This window comes from Brugia malayi (assembly GCF_000002995.4).
Source record: "Brugia malayi strain FR3 genome assembly, contig: Bm_v4_Chr4_scaffold_001, whole genome shotgun sequence".
Taxonomy (NCBI): Eukaryota; Metazoa; Nematoda; class Chromadorea; order Rhabditida; family Onchocercidae; genus Brugia; species Brugia malayi.
The window spans coordinates 11,496,669-11,518,646 of NW_025062478.1; the positions used below are offsets into that span (position 1 = coordinate 11,496,669).

General features: G+C 19.2%; 1 protein-coding gene across 1 annotated transcript; it reads left to right on the forward strand.

Annotated features, from left to right (window-relative positions):
* Positions 1-2,665: 2,665 nt before the first annotated feature.
* Bm17827 (Uncharacterized protein) lies at positions 2,666-16,992 on the forward strand (the record flags this gene model as incomplete). Its single annotated transcript, XM_043082459.1, has 8 exons — positions 2,666-2,871; positions 4,480-4,579; positions 4,994-5,145; positions 5,625-5,809; positions 6,800-7,064; positions 7,790-7,970; positions 8,974-9,180; positions 16,780-16,992. 8 exons carry the CDS (start codon positions 2,666-2,668, stop codon positions 16,990-16,992), a joined length of 1,509 nt encoding a protein of 502 aa, XP_042938393.1.
* Between the last annotated feature and the right edge of the window lie 4,986 nt (positions 16,993-21,978).

Sequence of the window (21,978 nt, forward strand, 5' to 3'; positions counted from 1 at the left end):
TTTTAATTTTATTTATTCTTCTTATCTTTTTTTTTTATTTACCACAAAAAAAAAAAAAGCAAAAATTGGTTTTGAAAATTTTACATTCAAAAAATATCAATCATTTAAGAAAATTTCCTTTTAAAAAAAAAAATGAGCGAAAATTTCAATTAATACTAATGAAATAGCAGTTCAGTCATTCATTATTCATTTTTATAGAGAAATTTCATTATTTAAAAATTAAAAAAAAAAATATAAATAATACTTTTAAGAAATTTACGAAAAAAAAATTTTATAATTCTTTTGTGTTTCATTTTTTTTTTTTTGTTTCGTAATGTGCTGAAATTAAAACAATTTGAAATGGTAGTAACAGGTACTAAATTATTAAATTAGAAATGTTTATGTTGTCGCTTTGATTGTTAGTAATGACAGTACGGTGACAATTTCACAGTGAAAATTTCGATACATACATACACACATACATACACATACACACACATGCACACATACACACACATATGCACACGGACACACATATACATACATATACATACACACATGCATACATACACATGCACATATACACACACACACATATACACACGTATATGTACACATGCACACATACACACACACATGCACACGGACACACATATACATCCACACATGCACACATATACACACGTATATGCACACATGCACACATACACATACATATGCACACGGACACACATATACATACACACATGCATACATACACATGCACATATACACACACGTATATGCACACGGACACACTACACACACGTATATACACACATATACATATACATATACACACACACATACATACATACACAGCAAACACATACACATAAATAGCAGACACACAGTACACACATTATTTGTTTTAAACTAGTTTTAAACTTTAAAACTATCTTACCAAAAAGTACCAATCACCAATCATTTTTATCGTTTTTTTTTTTTTCTTGCATATTTACAAATAATGGAAATTTCATTAATTTTTCTTTGCAAAAAAAGCAAAGAAAAACGAAAAGATTTTATGTACGAAAGGACTTTTTACCTTTAAAAAAATTTAAATATTTTTTTTTTTCTTTTTTACAACAATTCCTTTGTACTGAAAATTGTTGATTTTCTCGAAAAAAAGAAAGAAAACTATAAGATTAAACATAAAAATTTAAAATTTCGAGAAATTGTGGTGAAGAAAAAAAAAAAAAGAGAAAAACCTGATTTTAGCAATTTGTTTACTTTATTAATATTATATTTAATATTTAGTATAACTTTTTTTTTGTTGTTGTTGCATATTTGCTATTCATTTTTTTTTTTTTTTTTGAATATTTATCATAATTTTTTCTTTTTTTTTTTTTATGATTTGAACTATTAATTCAATTTTCGATTTATTTCTTTTTTTTGCATAATATTTTGAACTAAAACAATATTCATTGAGTTGAATAATATTTTGAGAATTAAAATATTTAGATTGATTTGTAATAAAAAAAATTACAATTGTACGAGAAAATTTGAACAGTATTTTTTTTTAAAAAAAAAAAAAGCAAAATGAATAAAATTCAAAAAAAAAAAAAAAATTAAACCAAAATATTACCACCAATAATATTAAAAATATATTTATAAAAAAGCAAAAAAAAAAAAAAAAAAAAAAACATTCAGTTTTCATTTAATATAATAATTTACAATTTTTGTGAAGAAAAACAAAATTAAAATCAAAACAGATAATAAAAAAGTTTTCTTTTTTCTTTTTAATTAATTACTCTAAGATTAACATTTGTAATTGATTAATTTTTGATCGTTGAAATAATATATTAAATGCTTGTGCTGTTTTTTTTTTCTTCCTTTTTTTTTAAAAAAAAGATTTAAAATTTAGGAATGTTATGAAAAAAAAAAGAGAGAGAGAGAGAGAAACAAGAAATTTATTGATCATTTACTGAAATTTCTACGAATTAATTCATAATATTACAATGTGAACAAAATTACTTATCGTTTATTTGACAGTTTCAAATTAGTGAATTATAATTTACTAATTGTATTTATCAATTATTATTATTGTTATTGATATTGATTATTATTATTATTATTATTATTGTTCTTACTATTATTGATTATTATAATAATAATTGTTATTGATTATTATTATTATTATTATTGTTATTGTTCTCCACCATTATTGATTACTATAATAATTATTGTTATTGATTATTATTATTATTATTATTGTTCTCCACCATTATTGATTACTATAATAATTATTGTTATTATTATTATTATTATTATTATTAAATTATTATTATTATTATTATTATTATTGTTCTCCACCATTATTGATTACTATAATAATTATTGTTATTGATTATTATTATTATTATTATTGTTCTCCACCATTATTGATTACTATAATAATTATTGTTATTAATTATTATTATTATTATTATTATTATTATTGTTCTCCACCATTATTGATTACTATAATAATTATTGTTATTGATTATTATTATTATTGTTTTCTACTATTATTAATCACTATAATAATTATTGTCATTGATTATTATTATTATTATTGTTTTCCGCTATTATTAATTACTATAATAATTAAAATGAAATATTATAAATATTTGAAGATTATCATTTCAGTCGAAAAATAATAGCGCAAATGAGAGAGAAAGTGAATACGACAACAGATGAAATGATGCAATGTCGAAGTTTTATCGATTTAAATATTTTGAATTGCGCAAGTGGATCAAAGATTGAAACGGATTATGATATGAATGAAATGAAAGATTTACGGTCATTTACCGGTGTAAGTACAGCATATCGTACAATGGCTGTTTCACCGGATGCAAAAAAACTTTTATTTAAGTAAGTTTTTTTCTTTTTTTTTTTTGAATGAAATAAGAAATATTTAAAAAAAAAATAATGTTTTGAAAATTGTATTAATCTTTTTTTAACAACAAAAAAATTGCTAATTTAATTTAAAAAAAAAAAAAAAAAACAAAGTTTTAATTTTATTTTAAAGCTAAACTTAATAATTATTATGCTGTAAAATTTATTTGTTTTTTTTTTCATCGCAACAGAAATTTTTTTTTTTTTTTTAAAAATGGACAATTTTTGAAATTAATTCGTATAGTTTTTAGGATTCAGATACTAAAATTGTTATTTATTTTATCATTTTTTCTACTATTGCATTTGATTATTATTGAAAAAAAAAAAAAAAAAAAAACTAAAATTTGATTTGGTTTAATATACGTCTAATTTTAATTTTTATTTAAATTAAAATTTTTTAAATTATATTTTAACTTTATCGCATTTATGAAAAAAGTTTTTAATTTCAATCATATGTCTTTCAACTTCCAATTTAAAAAAATTTCACATTTTGAATTGAATATTCTTTCAATGAAAAGATAAACAAGAAAAAAATTTTAAACGTGAAAGCATTAATTGCTGCATTGAAAACACAAAATTAGTATTTAACTTCTATTATTAATTATTCTTTTGAAATAATTTTAATTAAAACTTGTTTATTGCAATTGCAAATTAATAACTCTTTATTTTAATTTAATGCTTTTAAAGTTATAAGATTTATTGCTTTTTTTTAAACAAAAATAAAAACACAAATCGATCAGTTTGTGATTGGAAAATTTAAGCACACTGAAAAATAAATAATTTTAAAATGAATTAAAATATTTATCTTAATTTTAGATAAAAAATTAAACAACAATAAAAAAAAAAAAGACTATTTTTATTATCTTTATTTCCTCATTTTATTTCAGCTAAAAATTATTTATTCGTCGAATTTACATTTCTAACATAAAAATGAAAAATATGCAATTTCATTTTTGCAAATAATTATTTGCAATGCTATTTTTATTTTAATAGTAAAAGTATTAAAAGTTAAAAGATAAAGGGACAAATTTCAAAAAATGCAATAAAAGTTAATTAATAATTTTAGTTCAAAATTGGTAAATGAATTTTCCGGTTTTTGCATTTTATTTATTTTCTGATTTTTCAAAAATTTTTATAAAAAATTATTTAAAAGCACAAATTTGATTTGTTTATTATTCATATCCATTAGTTTTCTTTCTTTCATTCTTTCCATATTTGTTTATTTTTATTTTCAACAAAATTATTGAATAATTTTCTTTTTTTTTTTTCATTTTGTTCTAAAATTGTTAAATTATTTAAAAAGTTTAAAAAATGTAATAGAATATATTAAAAGAAAAGAAAAGAAATCCTAAATTCATATTATTACACTTATATTTGTAATAATTTTTTCTTTTCTCTTTTTTTGATAAAATAATTTTTTTTTTTTTTGTGAAATAAAAAATAAAAATTTTTGGAAAAGTTGCAAATTTGCTTAAAAAAAAATTTCAAAATGTAACATTTTAGCATTATTTTTTTTTCTTTTTTTCTTCAATTAATGCATTTTTTTTTAATTTTAAAAAAAAAATAAAATAAAATTTTTTTTAGGAAAACTAATAAACAACTTTATTTATACGATACTGATGATGAAAATCAATGCGACAATTACACAATTACTGGAATTGATTTTAAGCATAGCGAAGATACGGTAATTACTTTAATTTAAGTAATTTAAATAATTTAAAAAGAAAAGGAATTAATTAATATAAATTTAATTTAACATTTTAGATGACAATAGTGTTAAAATGATATAAATTTATTGTTGCATTATATACAATTAAAATGGATTAATTTCAATAAAAATTATTCATATATATCTAAGAGAGAGAGAGAGAGAATGGAAAAGAAATCAAGAGAAGAGAGGAGAAAGAGAGAGCGGGAGAGAGAGAAGAAAAGAAAAAGAAAGGATGAGATTAAAATTTAAATTTTTGAAATAATTGAGAAAATAAATTTTTTTTTTTTTTTGAAAAAATCTCAATGTTTTCTTTTTTAGGAAATGAAAAAATTAAAACAATTTTTTTTTTTTTTAAAATTATTCATTTATACGAATGAAACTTTTTAGATATTTGATATAGCATTTTTGGATATGGAAACGATTTGTTTAATATTACAAAATCGTGAAGGAAATTTGTACATAACAAAAGGAGCAATAAATTTTGCATTAAAATTAATCGTTATTTGTACTACCATTACTTTTACACAAATTGTTTGCAAGTAAGTAAGATAAATTACAAAATAATATTTATTTGTAAAAAAAGAATTTATCAAATTATTACTGAATTATTTAATTAATTAGTAAAGAGAAAAAGTTTTACAAAAAAAACAATAAAAAAATGACAAAATTAAATTAATTTATATTTTTGATAAAACTTTTTTTTTTTACAGTTAAATAATATAGAAATTTTTCTTAAAGATTACAAAATAAAAACGAAAAAGAAAGAAATGTAATTTAGATTTGAAAAAAATTTCTTTTATAAAAAAAAAAAAAAATTCATTATTTTTTTTTTTGTCGTTGTGAAATTTTAATTTTAGTAATTATCTGACTATAGAAATTTGCAAAATATTGCAAAAAAAAAAGAAAAAAAAATTCTAAAAATAGAGAAGAATAAATGTTTTATTTGTATTTTAAAAGAGGAAAAAAAATTTTTTTGTTAAAATTGAGTAAAAAATTTTTTAAATTTAAATTTTTAAAGGAAACATTATACAACAACAGTAATATACGATGAAACAGGTCCTGTTTTAATATCATATCCATTATCATTGCAAAGTAAAATTCGAAATGATTCACCAAAAATATGGCTTTTGCATTTGTCAAATTTTTATTCACGTAAAGGTATTCGAACAATTATTATTGAACCATCTATTAAAGATAAAAAAGGTAAATTTTTCATAAATTTTATATATTTGTAAAATAATTTTTTTTATTTGTAAATATTTTGCAAATTTATAATTATAAATTTTTTTTTTTTTTTTTTTAAATTTCTACTAATACATTTTCTTTTCTTTTCTTTTTCCTTTTTTTTTTTTTTTTTGCTGATATATTTTTTTTAAATAAATTAATTTTTGAACTTTTTCATTTTCATTGTTAAATTTTATTGATTTCTTTTTTTTTTTTCTTTTTCTTTTTTGTGTTTCGTTGCTTTAAATATTCTTTGAACTTTTGTTAAATTCTTTGATATTTGATATTTCAATCATTTTGCATTTCACTCAAGAAAATGACAATTGAAAAAGTTGTTAATTGCTTTCTAACATTTTCGTCTGCTAAATATTGGGACAAAGGTCAAAATTCTTTGCCTTAATTTAAACCTAAATTTTTAATTACTACTTGTTCTTATTGTCTTCTAAGAATTGATTTTATCATTTTCTCTGCAAATTAAAGCTCTTACTGATAGCTTAATTATCATTCCAGTTAGCTCCGGTTATATCTACTAATCCCGGTTATTCGCGGTAGTTCAGTTAAAGAATAAATTCTTTTCTTGAAATCAATTCCTGAATTGAACGATATTTTGGCATATTTAAAAAAAAAAAAAAAATGCATAGTTATATGCAAATATTTCGCCCATTTCGTTAATCATTTTAACCTATTAAATAAAAATTGAATAAATAATATAAATAAACAGAAGTTGTAAGAATTAAGAAAAAAATTAAAATTATTTCACATATTTTTTGATTGCAAATGAATTTTTATTTATTATTAAAAATTCTTTATGTTTATTAAATTTTTAATAAATAATAATTTGCAATTTGAGTGCAAAAAATTTTAATAATAAAACATTTTGCTTATGCGAAAAAAAAAAAAATTTATTGCATAATAAATGGTTTAATTGAAATTTGTAATTTAAAAATTTTTAAATTTATGAATTTTCAGCATTATTTTGTGATCCATTCATTTATCAAAATTGCGTTTATTTATTCAATCGTTTCGAGAGTACCATATTAAGTGTTGCTATTACTGGTAAAAATCGTGGTCGTACACAAATACTGAACACAAATCCGGATTACCGGTTTCAAAAGCCGAATAATAAATATGCAAATCGTTGTTTATTTCTTCTACGTAATATTATTCTAGTTTATTGTCATCAACGTTTGGATAAACCTAATGAAGAACCACAACTTTGGATCCTAGAATTGAGGTATGTGTTTATTTATTTTTTAAATGTGTAAACAAATATGTTAAATTACTGATTCATTTTATAACAGATAAATAAATAAAATATAAAAAAAATTTTTGTTTCTTAAAATTTCAGAAAAAAATATTATTATTATTATTAAAGTTATGAAGAAATAATTTCAATATTAATAATGCTACAGTTGCATATTATTAATAATAAATATATATAAAAAAAAGGTAATTTCATATTTAATATTTGAGCAAAAAATGGTTTCAAAATTAATATATTACTAATAATTAAACAAAAATAGGTAAATAGATAGTTTCAAAACTTACGAATCATTTAAAAATTAAAAAATAATAAATAAATTAGAAAAAAAAAAAAAACAATGCTTTCAAATTAATAGATCAATAATTAATTAATTTTTTCTAAAACAACCAATTAATATAGCTTTTAATTTATGCTAACATTTCTTTTTTTTTTTTTTTTTTTTTTTAAATTCGTATATAATCAATTAGATTAATTAAATTTTTTTTTTTTTGTTGCAAAATAATTATTTTAGCAACTCATTTTTTTTTTTTTTTTTTTTTTATTCTCTAATGTTTTATGTTGATCAAAAAATTTTAAATAAAATTAAACAAAAATTTTATTCAATTCATTGTTATTCGACAAAATGCAAAAATTTTATTTAAAAAAAAAACAAAAGGAAAATTTGTTAAGAAATGATTTGTTTGGCATATATTTAGAACGATGACATGGCATCGATTACATCTCATTCTTAATCATCATCATCCAATTGGTTTAGTAAATTTTCAAAAATCAGCGAAAGAAGAATTAGCATATTTACACGGTGAATGTGGTCGTAGTAAATGCGTGGAAAAAGTTCACTTATATCAATTAAGTACCACGCAGGATTCTATTATTATGGTTTACTTTTTATTTCTTTAAAAAAAAAAAAAAAAAGAGAAAAAATCTAATTTTGTGATTATTTTTAAAAAAAAAAAAAAAAAAAAAGTTAATGGAAAAATTAATTTTGCAAAAATTAATTTTAAAACTTTCTTTTTTTTTAAATAAATTTTTTTTTTCCTAAATTGTAATATTAAAAAAGAAAAAAAAAAAAAAATTGCAGAGTTTTGTTTAATTTTAAAATTATTTTAGTGAATGATAAATAAATGAAAAAAAAAAAAAAAACCAATTAATTAAGTATCTTTTTTATTATTATTAATATTATTGTTATTGTTGCTTATTATTATTATATGTCATTATTATTAATATAGTTTATTATTTCTATTTCTGCTATTATAATTTTTCTATTATTATTAATACCATTATTATTATTATCGTTATCATTATTATCATCTGTTATTGTTATTGGTATTATTTATTATTATTATTATTATCATCTGTTATTATTATTATCATCTGTTATTGTTATTGGTATTATTTATTATCTATTATTATTAATACCATTATTATTATTATCGTTATCATTATTATCATCTGTTATTGTTATTGGTATTATTCTATATATATTTATATATATATATATATTATTTATATTGGTATTATTTATATATATATATAATATATATATTAACAAATTAAATTAATATTATTACTATTATTATTTATTATTATTATTTTATAATCATTATTATTGCTATTATTATTTTATTATTATTATAATTACTATTACTATTTATTGTTATTTTATTATTATTATTATTTTATTATCATTATTACTATTGTTATTTGTTATTATTATTACTATTATTATTTATTATTTTATACTACTATAATTACTATTATTATTGCTGTTATTACCTCTATTTAATTCTTTTTCAAAAGAAAAAAGTCATAAATCAACAAAAAATATTAATGTGACAATTTTTTTTTTTCAAAAAAAAATTTTTTTATTATTATAATTTAGTCGTATGAGCCGAGCAATAATATTTGTCGGCGAAGTTTAATTGATCGAAAGAGCAATAAATCATCGAAACGTTCGGTAAGTACAGTTGAAGTACATCAATATACTTCGAGTACGAGCAGTAATAGCACTGTCCACTTTAATTCAACAGCAATCGCTGAACATATTGCGCCATCACTTCGTTACATTAGAAAATGTAATCGTGATAAGGTAAGTGATAGTGATAAGTTTAATGATAATTTAAATGATATTTTCATAAATATATTATGAAATGAGTTTTTTTTTTTTCTTCCATTTTATTTTGTTTTATTTAATTTTTCTCGCTTAATTTATTAAATTATTTATTTCTTTTTTTTTCTTTTTTTTTTGTTAGTTTATTTTTTATTTTTAATGTTCAAATTAAAATTTTATAATTTATAAATGCTGTACTACTAGTAGTATTATTTATTATACTAATTTTATTTATTAAAATTATTTCTTTTTTTTATACTCATTGCTACTTATCGTCATTTTTATTTTCAAATTAAATTTTTGTTAAGCAAAGCAATTTTTTGTTTGTAATTTATTAAATAATTTTTTATTTTATATTTAAAAAATTGTTTTAATTTTAGTTTTTTTTAATTTTTGTAAACTTTTTGTAAACTTTTGATTGATATAATTAACTTAATAATACTGAAATTATTAAGCATTATATCATCGCATTACTTAGCTTATAGGGATGTTACTTTAAAAAATCACAGTTAAATGTGAAATAATTTTAGTATTCTAAAATTTTGCGTTAAAAAGTTTTTTTTTATTTACTTAAAAATTTACTTTCAAAAATACATTCCGTAATTTGCTAGCTCAATTGAGATAATATTAAATTTAACCTCAAATTGAAAACTTTTTTTAATGATTCTAAGGAGAAAGCAAAAAACACTTGTTGCAATTATATTACTTAGTACTAATAAAGTTACGCCAAAATTTTGACGTGACAGTTTGACGTTCACTACAACCAAAAAATATGATTGTTATATCGAGAAAATAAACAATAAACATTCGTTCGGTATATTTGATACTTTTGAGAATATATCGCAAATTTGGTCTTTTTCCCTTCTAAAATATCTCTTTTTTGTCCTTTAATCCATTTTCTTTTTTTTTTTTTCTGTAAATTTAAAAAATTTTTTGATATATAAATATTATTAAAAGCAAAATGGTAAATGTTGTAGAAAAATTTTATGTTAATTTTAATTGTAATTAAAATATAATTTTCAATTAATTTTTAGCTATAAATTTCAAATAATTTTTAATCCAATCATATCAGTGCTAATTTTTAATTTAATTATATTTAAAAAAATGACTGAAAATTTTTGAAAAAATATTATTACACTTTCGTTAGCTAATAATAACTTTATAAGAAAAATTGAAATTTGTTGACATTATGGATAGTTTTTTCTTCTTTTTTTCACTTTAGACTTTTTTTAAATTCCTTAATTAGTTTTATTACAAAGTAAAAAGAAAGAGTAATAACATTTTTTCTTCCAAAATTTTTTCCTTTTTTAAATGTAATTAAATTTAATACTCTTATACTTTTATTTCAAAATATCTTCGCTATTCCTAAGCGTTTTCAACGATTTAATGACCAAAAATTTTAATTTAATTACAATTTTTATTCCAATTAGTATGCAAATTTTCGGGCACTTTTTTTTAAAAAAAAAATTGTTATTACAAAACAAAAAAAATAAGTAAAAAGTGAAATTTTTTTCTATATCAAAATCAATTTGCTTAATTTAAGTGCAAAAAAGAAAGAAATATTTATAAAATTGTGAAATTAAAAAATATTGAAAATTAAATGAAAATAAATTCAATTTTCAATTTTTTTTTACCTAAATTTATAATTATATGCTGAGATAAATTCAACTAAACAGGTATGCAAGTTGGTTTTCGAGTTTACGTGGAATTTTGTTTGCATTAAACTTCGGGTAAACAAAATAATCATTCAAATGCTTTAGAGTAAACAGACATTTACGCTGAATTTTGTGTTAACAAACAATTATTTATACTCGTTAATAAAAAGACATTTGTGCTAGATTTTGAGTAAATCAATTAAGAAATTCACGTGAAATTTGAAGTAAACAAACATTTATATTAAAATTATTATATAAAAGATTTTAAATATCTCTTTTGATAAATTTAAGTAAACAAACATTCACGTTTAATTTTAATCAAACTAAAATATTTACGTAAAATTTTCTATCATATAAACAAACATTCACGTAAAAATTTTGATAAGTAAACATTTAACGTTTCATTTTAGTTAAATAAAAATGTATGAAATAGTACACAAACGTGAATACTTTATTTCTAGTTAATGTCATTTTGTGCCAAACTTATTTTTGAATTTTTTCATTGCAATTTTTTTTTTTTTTTTTTATTTCGATATTTTAACCATTTTATTAATTGCATATAACTTTTTTTTTTTTTTCATAAAATTCAATGAAAAAAAAAAAAAAAAAAAAAACGGCAATTTATTTTTATTATTTGATGATCATAAAAATGTGACACAAAAATTAAACGATTATAAAAAAAAAATGGAATGAATGATTATTTTATCAAAGATTATTATTGAACAAATCGTTGTATTGTTAAAAAATTTGCCATTTTATAATTAAATGCCGAAAAAAGAAAAAAATGATTAAAATAAAAATTTAATTTGTCGTTCGTTTTTCGTTTTTCAAATTTCACTTTTGTAATGTAATATTTTTTATTGCTATCTTTCAATTTTAATAGTAATAGTTAAGTATTTCGATAATAAATTATGATAGAATGAATGTATTTGATATTATCATTAATTGGTTATCTTTCAAATAAGTTTGCCATTATCGATAATTGCAAATTGTATGACTAATTATAATTAATATTAATTAGCTAACTTAAGTAATATAATTAATATTATTGTATCTGATAATATCATAAAATTTCATTTAATAGAATTAATTTTTGTAATAAAAATATAAAATGAAATTTGAGATAAAAATTTCTCAAATTATTTGCATCAAAATTCAATTTCTACTTATTTTAGCATTAATATTTTTTTTTTTTTTTTTTTTTTACATTAAGCATTGAAAAAATTAAAAGCAAAAATGGTTTGAATTTTAGAATGAAAATTGAAATTTGATTTTAGAAAAAATAAAACTTTATGTTACATTGTTAAAAATTATTTTAATGAAATGAAGCATCTGGATTACATATGACAAAAATTTATGCTTTACATCTTTTTTTTTTTTATTCATTAATTTTGTTTAGAAAATTTTTAAAGAAAATTTAGGAAAGTTTTCTTCTATCATTTTTTTATTTTACTTCAAAGAATAAAACAAATTTTTTTTTTTTAAAAAAAAGATTGTTTTTATTACTAATTAAATTAGATGGTTTAAAAAAAAAAACTGAATTTTATTGCAGCATTAAATATTTTTAGTTTTTTTTTTTTTTTTATTTGTTCGCCTGAAATATTAAAATTTGATTTGAATATTTTTTTCTATTTATTGAAATTTTTTATTTCTTATTTATTTCCTTTTCATTTTTAGTATTAATTTTGGAAAAACAAAAAAAAAGAGGAAAGAAAGAGAAAAACTTTAGAATTTTACTACCAATTATATTATTTCTCTGTTTTTTTTTTTTTTTTTTTTTTGTTTCTTTTCCATTATCATAAGGATTTGATTTAATTTTTCTTTCCTTAAAATTTTAAAATTTTTTTAGATTTAATTTTTTTTTTGTTGCAAATTTGAAATTCTTTTAATTTAATTTTTTTCTTTGCAAATTTGGAATGTTTTTGATTTAATTTTTTGTGCAAATTTAAAATTTTTTTGATTTAATTTTTTTTCTTTGCAAATTTGGAATGTTTTTGATTTAAATTTTTTTGTGCAAATTTAAAATTTTTTTGGTTTAATTTTTTTCTTTGCAAATTTGAAATTTCTTATATCTTTCAATATTTCATTTCCATACCATATGTCTTGAAAAAAATCAAACAATAATAAATAAATAAAAAGAGAGGTAGATGGAGAGAGAGAGAGAGAGAGAGAGAGGGAGAAAGAGAGAGAAACAGTTTACAGTGACTATTTGATTCATTTCTTATCATATCATATTTTTATCATTTTCACATCATAAAAATATTTTTCGATCATTTTTCCCTAACTCAAAAATTATTTATATTTATATTAAAAAATATTTATCTCACTTCTTTTAACATTCCTTTTCAATAATTATTTCACTCTTTTCAAGCTATAATTTCTTTAACTTTTTCTCCTCTTTCTCTTTCCCTCTCTCTCTCTCTCTCTCTCTCTTCTCTCTGATATTATCAAATATACCGTTAACATTTTAAAAAATCCAATGCTTATTGTTTACATATTTCAAATCAAAAATGCCATTCTTTTTCCTTTTTTTTCCTATCTCAATAAGCAATCTTTTTCGCAAAAAAAAAAAAGTAAAATGATGAAAAAAAAAATTTATTTTTAATTGTATTTGTAATTTATATTATTAATCATAATTTATATTAAATTATGGATTTATTATACAATTGCATATTTATTTGAAAAATTTTGTTATATAAAATTTATAAATGTAATTGCATGAATGAATGAATAAATGAGTAAATAAATCGATAAACAAATAAATAAATAAATAATTAATTAATTAATTAATTAATGCACGATGAATATATGATCGGATGAATAAATAAATTCTTTAATTAATACTTACTGCAATTTCTGAAAAAAGCATGTAATTCATTTAATAATAATATTATGGTAAAAATATTTTTAAGTAAACAAAGATTTTGATAATTTGATATTTTTTTTCTCAGCAATTTTTTTTTTTAAAATAGTATTAAAAATACGAATCATTCTTTTTGTTCTATTAAATGTGTAAAAATTTCATCAAAAAAAATCACGAAATTAAAATAATTCATTTCTTTTCCATTGCATATTGCAATATGAAATAAAATATTTAATTTATATTTAATTCATAATTTGATCAATGTAAAATTCTCATTTATTAATTTCTTCCATTTATTGAAATATGATTTTATATATTTTAAATAATATAATTTAAATTAATTAATAACATTAACAAAGTATAATCTTTATTTTAATGAATATATAGTAATGATACAAAATAATTAAAATTTATTAGATGAAAATTATTAAAAGTTATTTTCTAAATTGTTTCATTCCCTTAATTTAATCCACAATTCTTTATTTCTTTTTTTGCTCGAATTTTTTAAAAATATTTTTTACATTGCTAAAGAGTAATTTTAATTTTTTTTTTTTTTTAATTCTAAAGATTAATTTTAATTAATTTATTTCAGAAAATTATCGCCATATTACCAGTGTTTATTTTTTTTCCATTATTTTTCAATTACACTCCATAAGAAATTAGTACGTGAAATAAATAATACTTTACGTCATTTACGTTTTATTTCTTTTTTGTAAGTTGAAATTATTGAAATTATTATTTGTAAGTTTTTACGTAAAAAAGTATTGTATACAATGTTACTTTCTCACATAAGTTGAAACTTTTTCCATCATATCTTTACCTTACCATTTTACTTTAAAAAAATTTTTAAAAATGAATAAAAAAATAAAAATATAAGATAAAAGATTAATTTGATAAGATGCAATGATAATATTTAAATAGTTTCAAACTTTAAACTATCAAATTCATTTATTTTTTTAAGTAAACATAAAGAAGTAGAGAAAAATGATAAAAAGTAAAAGTAAATATTAGCTCATATCTTATTGTCAAATATTTTTCAAAGTTATTTTCTACAATTAATAATTCATATTTTTAAAAATATGCAAACATTTCATCAAAAAATTGTTAATTGACACATCTTATTCACATATAATATATCTAAAATATAAAATAATTTTTAATTCGTAAAGAAAAGGAAAAAATTTTTTTTTCTTTTCTTTTTTCAGTTTTCTTACTAAAAAATTAAAAATAATTTGAAAATTTAAAAATGTAAACATGAAATAAAATCTATGCCATTAAATAAAGATATTAGTGAGAATTAAATTTTATGGAAATTATAATAATTCCTAATTTTTATTCGATGTTATTTCGATGTTCTAATTTATTTCTTTAATTTTATTTTATTGAATTTTGTTTTTTTTTTTTTTTTTTTTTTTTATGAATGATAGTATAATAAAAGAAATAAGATAATTTAAAATGAATTATATAAAAGTAGAATTGCCTGTTGGTACGTATATAAAGATGCAAAAAAGAGTTCTGATTTCGAGTACTGATTTTTAGATTAATAATTTTTAATTGATTGTTATATACACAGTCCGTTTTTTCCAAGAAAATTATTCACCAAAGAAATGGAATAGTAAATTAAATTAGTAATTCTATTTTTGAGAAATTTTATCAGTTTTAGCTCTTTTTTTTTTTTATCATTTTTAGTAATTCAAATCTTCTATTTAGTGATAAATATGATGAATGAAAAAATTTTAATTCAAATAATTATCATTTAATTCATATCTAATTTCCATCATTTCATATTAACATATCTATTTAGTCGTATTTATATATAAATTTATATTCCATTTTTTTTTTTCTGAAAAAAGAATAAAATATCAATTTAGGATTAATTGAATATCATGTAAATCAGAATTGTTATTTTAATTATTTAACAAATTCTGATAAATTTATTTTTCTTTTTTTTATTTTTACATTGTTATGTAATGAGAAGAAGATGAATTCATATTGTTTGGTAAAATATAATCGATTGGATCATTTCCGATCAGATCAAAACAATTAGTCAAAATAATCAATTATTTCCTTAGCACAACCCTTTCTTTACTTTCACTGTATTTTCTGCACTTTACTTTATTATCGAATTGGTTGATGCATTTAAATAATAATAATTTTTACGTTTTTTTTTTTTTTTTTGAAATTGGACGTAATATTTGCGATATTTGAAATTGACAAATATCTGCGATGTAATATTTAAAATCCAACGTAATGTTGCGATGTTTCAAATTGACAAATATCTGCGAGTAAATATTTGCGATATTTGAAATTGACAAGTATCTACGATGTAATATTTAAAATCTAATATTGAAAAAAATTGAAATTGAAAAATATTTGCGACGTAATATTTAAAATTTAATATAATATTTATTTGAAATTGATAAATATCTGCGATATAATATTTGCATATTATACAAATTGTAATGATTGCATCGATCACATATGATTGTGATTAAATGTACATTTAGTGGTATAAGATTTGATTCACCTGTGTATGTCTAATATGATTATGAATTATAAAAGTACGTATGATTATTTAAGTAAATCGTATAAATGCAGGTGTTTTAATTAATTACTTCGTTTTATCAAAATTTAATCATTCTTATTTATTGCTATTGAATTTAAGAATCAAAAACAAGCTTTAAAAGTATAATAATTCAATATAATTAATGAAAATTTTTTATAATTCTTCATCAGTATCAATGACAAATTTTCAATGCTAGAAAGTATCACTAATAATGATTAAATTGATTATACTTTTATCAACTATGATCACTTATTTAAAACTGATAATATGATATTTATCATATCATTTTTTCTCTTCTAATTTATCTATTATTTAAGTTAAACAATAGTTTGTTAAATATTCATTTAATTAAATTGACTTACTATGTTAGATATGCTAAGGAGAAAAAGAACAAAAATTGATAATTGATTGATACGTTGGTAGATGATAAGTTGAAATTATCAAAATGAATTATGATAATATCATAAATTGTTATCAGCAAATTATTATTCCAGGCTAAAAAAAATTCCCATCCAAAATCATCTCCATCATCATCATCATCGTCAACAACAACAGCAACAACGACAACAACTACAGCTAAGTTAATTCAGTCAAGTCAACAAACACAGCTGTTATCATCATCATCGTCATTATCAGCATTATCACCATCAGTAAAAACAACAGTACCAGCAAGTAAACAACAAAACAGCAACCAATATGGTGAATAAATCTTTTCAAAAAAAAAAAAAAGAGCAAACCTTTTAAAAAATTTTTGTTTTCATTTTAAAATATTTTTTTAGTATTTAAAAAAAAAATTTAAAAACTTTTTAAAATAAGAAAGTTTGAACAATATTAAGTTCGCAATAGCTAAATTTATTTTTCTACTTGAAGAAAAATTTTTATTTTATTTTATTCTTTTTTTTTTTTGGTTACAAATCATAGTTCTTTTAATTTCTTAACAAATTTTAATTATCAATAATGGATCTCTACTAGCATAAACAATATTATAGTGTTTTATTAATGATTGTTAATAAATATTTGTTGTTCTCGAATAAATATACAATATTTATTCGAGAACAACTATAACCATATTCTCATATATTAAGCTTAAAGTGCAAATAATTCAATCGCTAAACATTTTTTGCCCACAAATAGTATGATATATCGATTGATCATTGATTGGTTGTTGATCGATTGATTGACTGTTTGATTGATTATTGATTATACTATCAGATTTATTTCAAATTTTAACATTATATATTCATATTTTTAAATTTATTTTTCTAGTAAATGAAAATATTTATTATATTTCTTAATTTTCTTTTTTTTTTGTTGTTGTTTATTTTCATTTTTGAAAATAATATTTCAAAATAAAAAAAAAAAAAGTTGTAATAGGTATAACTCATTTCATTTTCACTTCGTTATCTTATCAATAGTTATAATCACAAAACCTATAAAGCATTTATACTTCTTTTCATACTAATACTTTATGCTAAATAATCAATTAATTAAAATTTCATTTATACTAATTTAATTACGTAATAGTAATTAAATTAATTGCTAATAAATACTAATTTAATTACTAATAAGTATATAAAATCTAAATTGTTTTTTTTTTCAAATTACAAAAATAACTTTAAATTTTACTTTTTTCTATCACACTTTTTCTCAGTGTAATTAATTTCAGAAATTAGCTCTCATTTGTTTAACACTCATTTTCTCAATAAAAAAAAAATTGAAGAATTCATTTATTCAAAAATTTTTTTGGAAAAAAAAGAAAAGAAAGAAAAAAAAGAAATGAAAAGAAGTGGAACGTTTTTAAGATTGCAATATTGTACTTTTCCTTACTTTTCTTACATCTCATTTTCACTTTTATTTTATCATAGGCTTAACTGTTTATTTGCTAACAAATTTCGATTTCTTAATTTTTAAATTTACAAAAAATTTTTTTGTCACAAAAAAAGGTTTCATTTTTTTCTTTTTTTTTTGTAAAAAATTCGATGAAAAAAAAAAAAAAAAAAACAAAATATTCAATTCGTCAAAAAAAGGAGAGAGAGAGAGGAAGATAAAAATAACTGATAAAATATATTTTATTTCTTAATTTTTAAATTTACAAAAAATTTTTTTGTCACAAAAAAAGGGTTTCATTTTTTTCTTTTTTTTTTGTAAAAAATTCGATGAAAAAAAAAAAACAAAATATTCAATTCGTCAAAAAAAAGGAGAGAGAGAGAGAGAGAGGAAGATAAAAATAACTGATAAAATATATTTTATTGTAAAATCAATTTGTGTGTTTTGGCTCTTAAATTTTTGAAAAATTTCTGATAATTTGATATTTTTGTTAATTTTAATTTATTCAAATATGTTAATTAAAAGTTTGACTAAATTTTGAATCATTTACACCAAATTTATATGCATTTAAGTAATTTATTCCAATCAAATCTTGATTATTTCAATTCAAATTTTAAGTGATGAATAGAAATTGTGGTGGTTAAAAAAAAAGAAAGCATTATTGTAAATTATTTGCAAATTTATCATATTTCTTTATTTTATTATTTCCTTTTCTGATTTCTGACTTTAATTAATTATCTTTTCTTTCTGTTTTTTTTTTTCTCTTAAAATAATTACCTTTTCACTTCATTTTTTTTTAACAAATCTTTTTCTTACTAATATTTAAATGCATCGTAAAATACTTTAAAAAGACTTTTGCATTGGTAAATTTGAAATATTTTTCATCATAGTATCAACTCATTACTCAAATATTAACTATTAAAATGACAAAAAAAAAAAACACGGAAGTAGACATAAGCGTGTAAAAATAGAAAAATAAACGTGAACGTACGTGGTATTACATTGTATCATATTAATTAGCAATTTATCAAAATAAACAAGGAAATATGAGTAAATAATATAATGAATCAAATACAAAAAATATAATGAATTATTTATTAATTTTTTTTAATCTTATTATAATTACTTTATTACTAATTTTGTAAATTTATATTTTATACGTTGAAAAATGCATGAACAAATTAAGTTAAACAAATTTACAAAATAAATTTTTTAATTTTATGACTAAATTTTAAGAGCATTACGATACCAATATGAAATGCAAATATATTTACAATAATTTTTTGAAGCAAAACTATCAATAATACTTCAAATTAAATTAATTTTTATTTTTACATTAAAACTAATTTAATTTACTTAAATCTTTTTTCAATTAAATAATAAATGTGAGTAATTAATTAAATTAACAAATGACAAATGAAAAGTTTAGCAAATTTAAGTAAATTACTCATTGGCCATATTTTGCTTTTTTTTTTTAATTTTCCTTTTTTCTTCAAACTTATCAAATTATAGCAAAAAAAAAAAAAAACGAGAAAACCACAAGAAATATTTTGAAAAATAAATGAATTTTCTTCAAATAATTATTATTTATCATTTGCTTTGTTAGAAAATGAATCAAATGATAATTAATTATACGAAAAATAATAATAATTTTTTATTTACTTATCAAAACGAATAATTTCTTTTTTTCTAATTATTTATTAGTTAAAAAATAAAAAAATAAATATTATTATAAATATTTGTATTATGAAATAAGTAACATGAAAAAATGGTAGGTATTACTTCTAAATTAAAAAAGAAATTTTTTTTTTAAAAAAAGGCAAATTTTATCTATCTAAAAAAGAGGGAAAGAGAGAAAACAAGAAAAATTAAAAAATGATTATTTCTTTGTTTTCTTATTTATTTTGAAAATTTCTACAATTATATTATCAGAAATAATTTCATAGTGTTTTCTTATTCATTCCTCTCTCTTCCCCTTTCCCTTTCTCTTTTTTTCTCTCTTTCCCTTTCTCTTTCTCTCGTTGAGAAAATGAAGTGAAATATGTTTAGTGGTGGCCAAAAAGAAGAAAAAAACCTCTCGGAAGTTTGACATTTAATATAAATCAAATTTTGTCTCTTTTTATCAATGTTACATTTTCCCTATTAATGTAATTTACTTTTGTCTTTCTCTCCCTCTTCCTCTCTCCCTCTCTCTCTCTCATCTCTTATTTTTATTTTTTTACTACTTATTGCATCTTTGTTGTTTAACTCTTTCAAAATATTAATGTTTTTTGATCATATCTGTATAACAAATATAATTCATTCACAATTTCTTATGCACTATCTCTCAGCAATTCTTTTTTTCTTTTTCTTCTTAAATTATAATTTCTAACATATATTTTCATTAAAATTCTAATTACAAAATGCTTAACAAAAAAAAGGTAAAGTATATTTGCGAAAGTTAATAATTTCCAAAGTTTAAATAAATTTCAGAAAGAACTCTAAAATATCTAGTAATATACTGAATTACAAATGAGAGGATACGTACGTCAGAACACGTATGGAAAGGAGTTTATCAATATTTATTATTGCTATTACTTGTTATTACTATTTGTTTCATTAATTAATTTAGTTATTTAGTTACTTAATTATTTTTAATAATTTATTTTATTTATTTCACTTATTTACTATCGTTTTATTTATTTAATTAGTTAAGTAACTTATTTTTTCGCCTGCTTACTTAATTTATTTATTTATTGTTACATTATTATTATTACTATTATTGGTATTATCATTTAAGCAATCTCTATTTTTATGATCAGTTTTGGAATGGAAACATTGAACCATTAGCATCTAAAATTGAGAATTATTTTCTTTCTCTGAAAAAAAAAATTTGATAATCTTTGAAAATAAAAAAAGTAGCATTTAACACATTTACAAAGCAAAATGTAATATACTGAAACATGTGAAAATTTAAATTTAAAAAAAAAAAAAAGAAAGAAAAACAACGAAGAAACTAAATGAAAACAAAAGAAAAAAAATCAGCCAATAAAATCAATATTAATTTTTATTTTTGAAATATTTCATTGACATTATGTAATAATAAACAAATGGATTGAAAATTCAAACATTTTTTTCTTTTTTTTTTCTATTCTTTTTTCGTTTCTATAATTTTTCGTTTTTTTTTTTCTTTCATTCAACTTTCCAATACAAAAGTTTTTGTTTACCTGCAAAAATGAATTGAATGATTTTCAGGTGTGTACTTCATTATTAGAACAGCTTTATAATAATTTATATATATCGTATACACACACATGTATACAATAATAATTTATATATCGTATACACACATATATATACATACACATACACATACACACACACATCTACAGTCATACTCACATACGTAAACATGCACATAGGAAATACACATACACGTCTACATATACACTTTCATAGACATACACATACACGCTGTAAAAGCAAGAATTTCTTTCTTACTGCCCTGTTTCCTTGTAAAACAAAGTAGGTTTCCCTTCTTGATGGTTCAGATCGTTGACTTCTTGGTCCTCGATACTGGTAGAATCTCGTATCTGTACTGATTCCGTTCTGTGTACGTGTACTGTGGGAGTCTTTGTGAAATAATTTATTATTCAAACCTCAAACTTGGGTAATTAAACCACAGATTAACATTAAATATTATACAACATTACAATAATGAATTGATACATAACACACAAATGTAAATTATAAAATACTTAATGATATAAGAAAGCTAGACACCTCGCAACCGAATCATACCAAACAAGAAACTGGCTTTGTAAGGAAGAAAATTGGGAAGGATTTTATGGATGTTAAGGTTACGAAGTGGATTAAAATCATTTCAA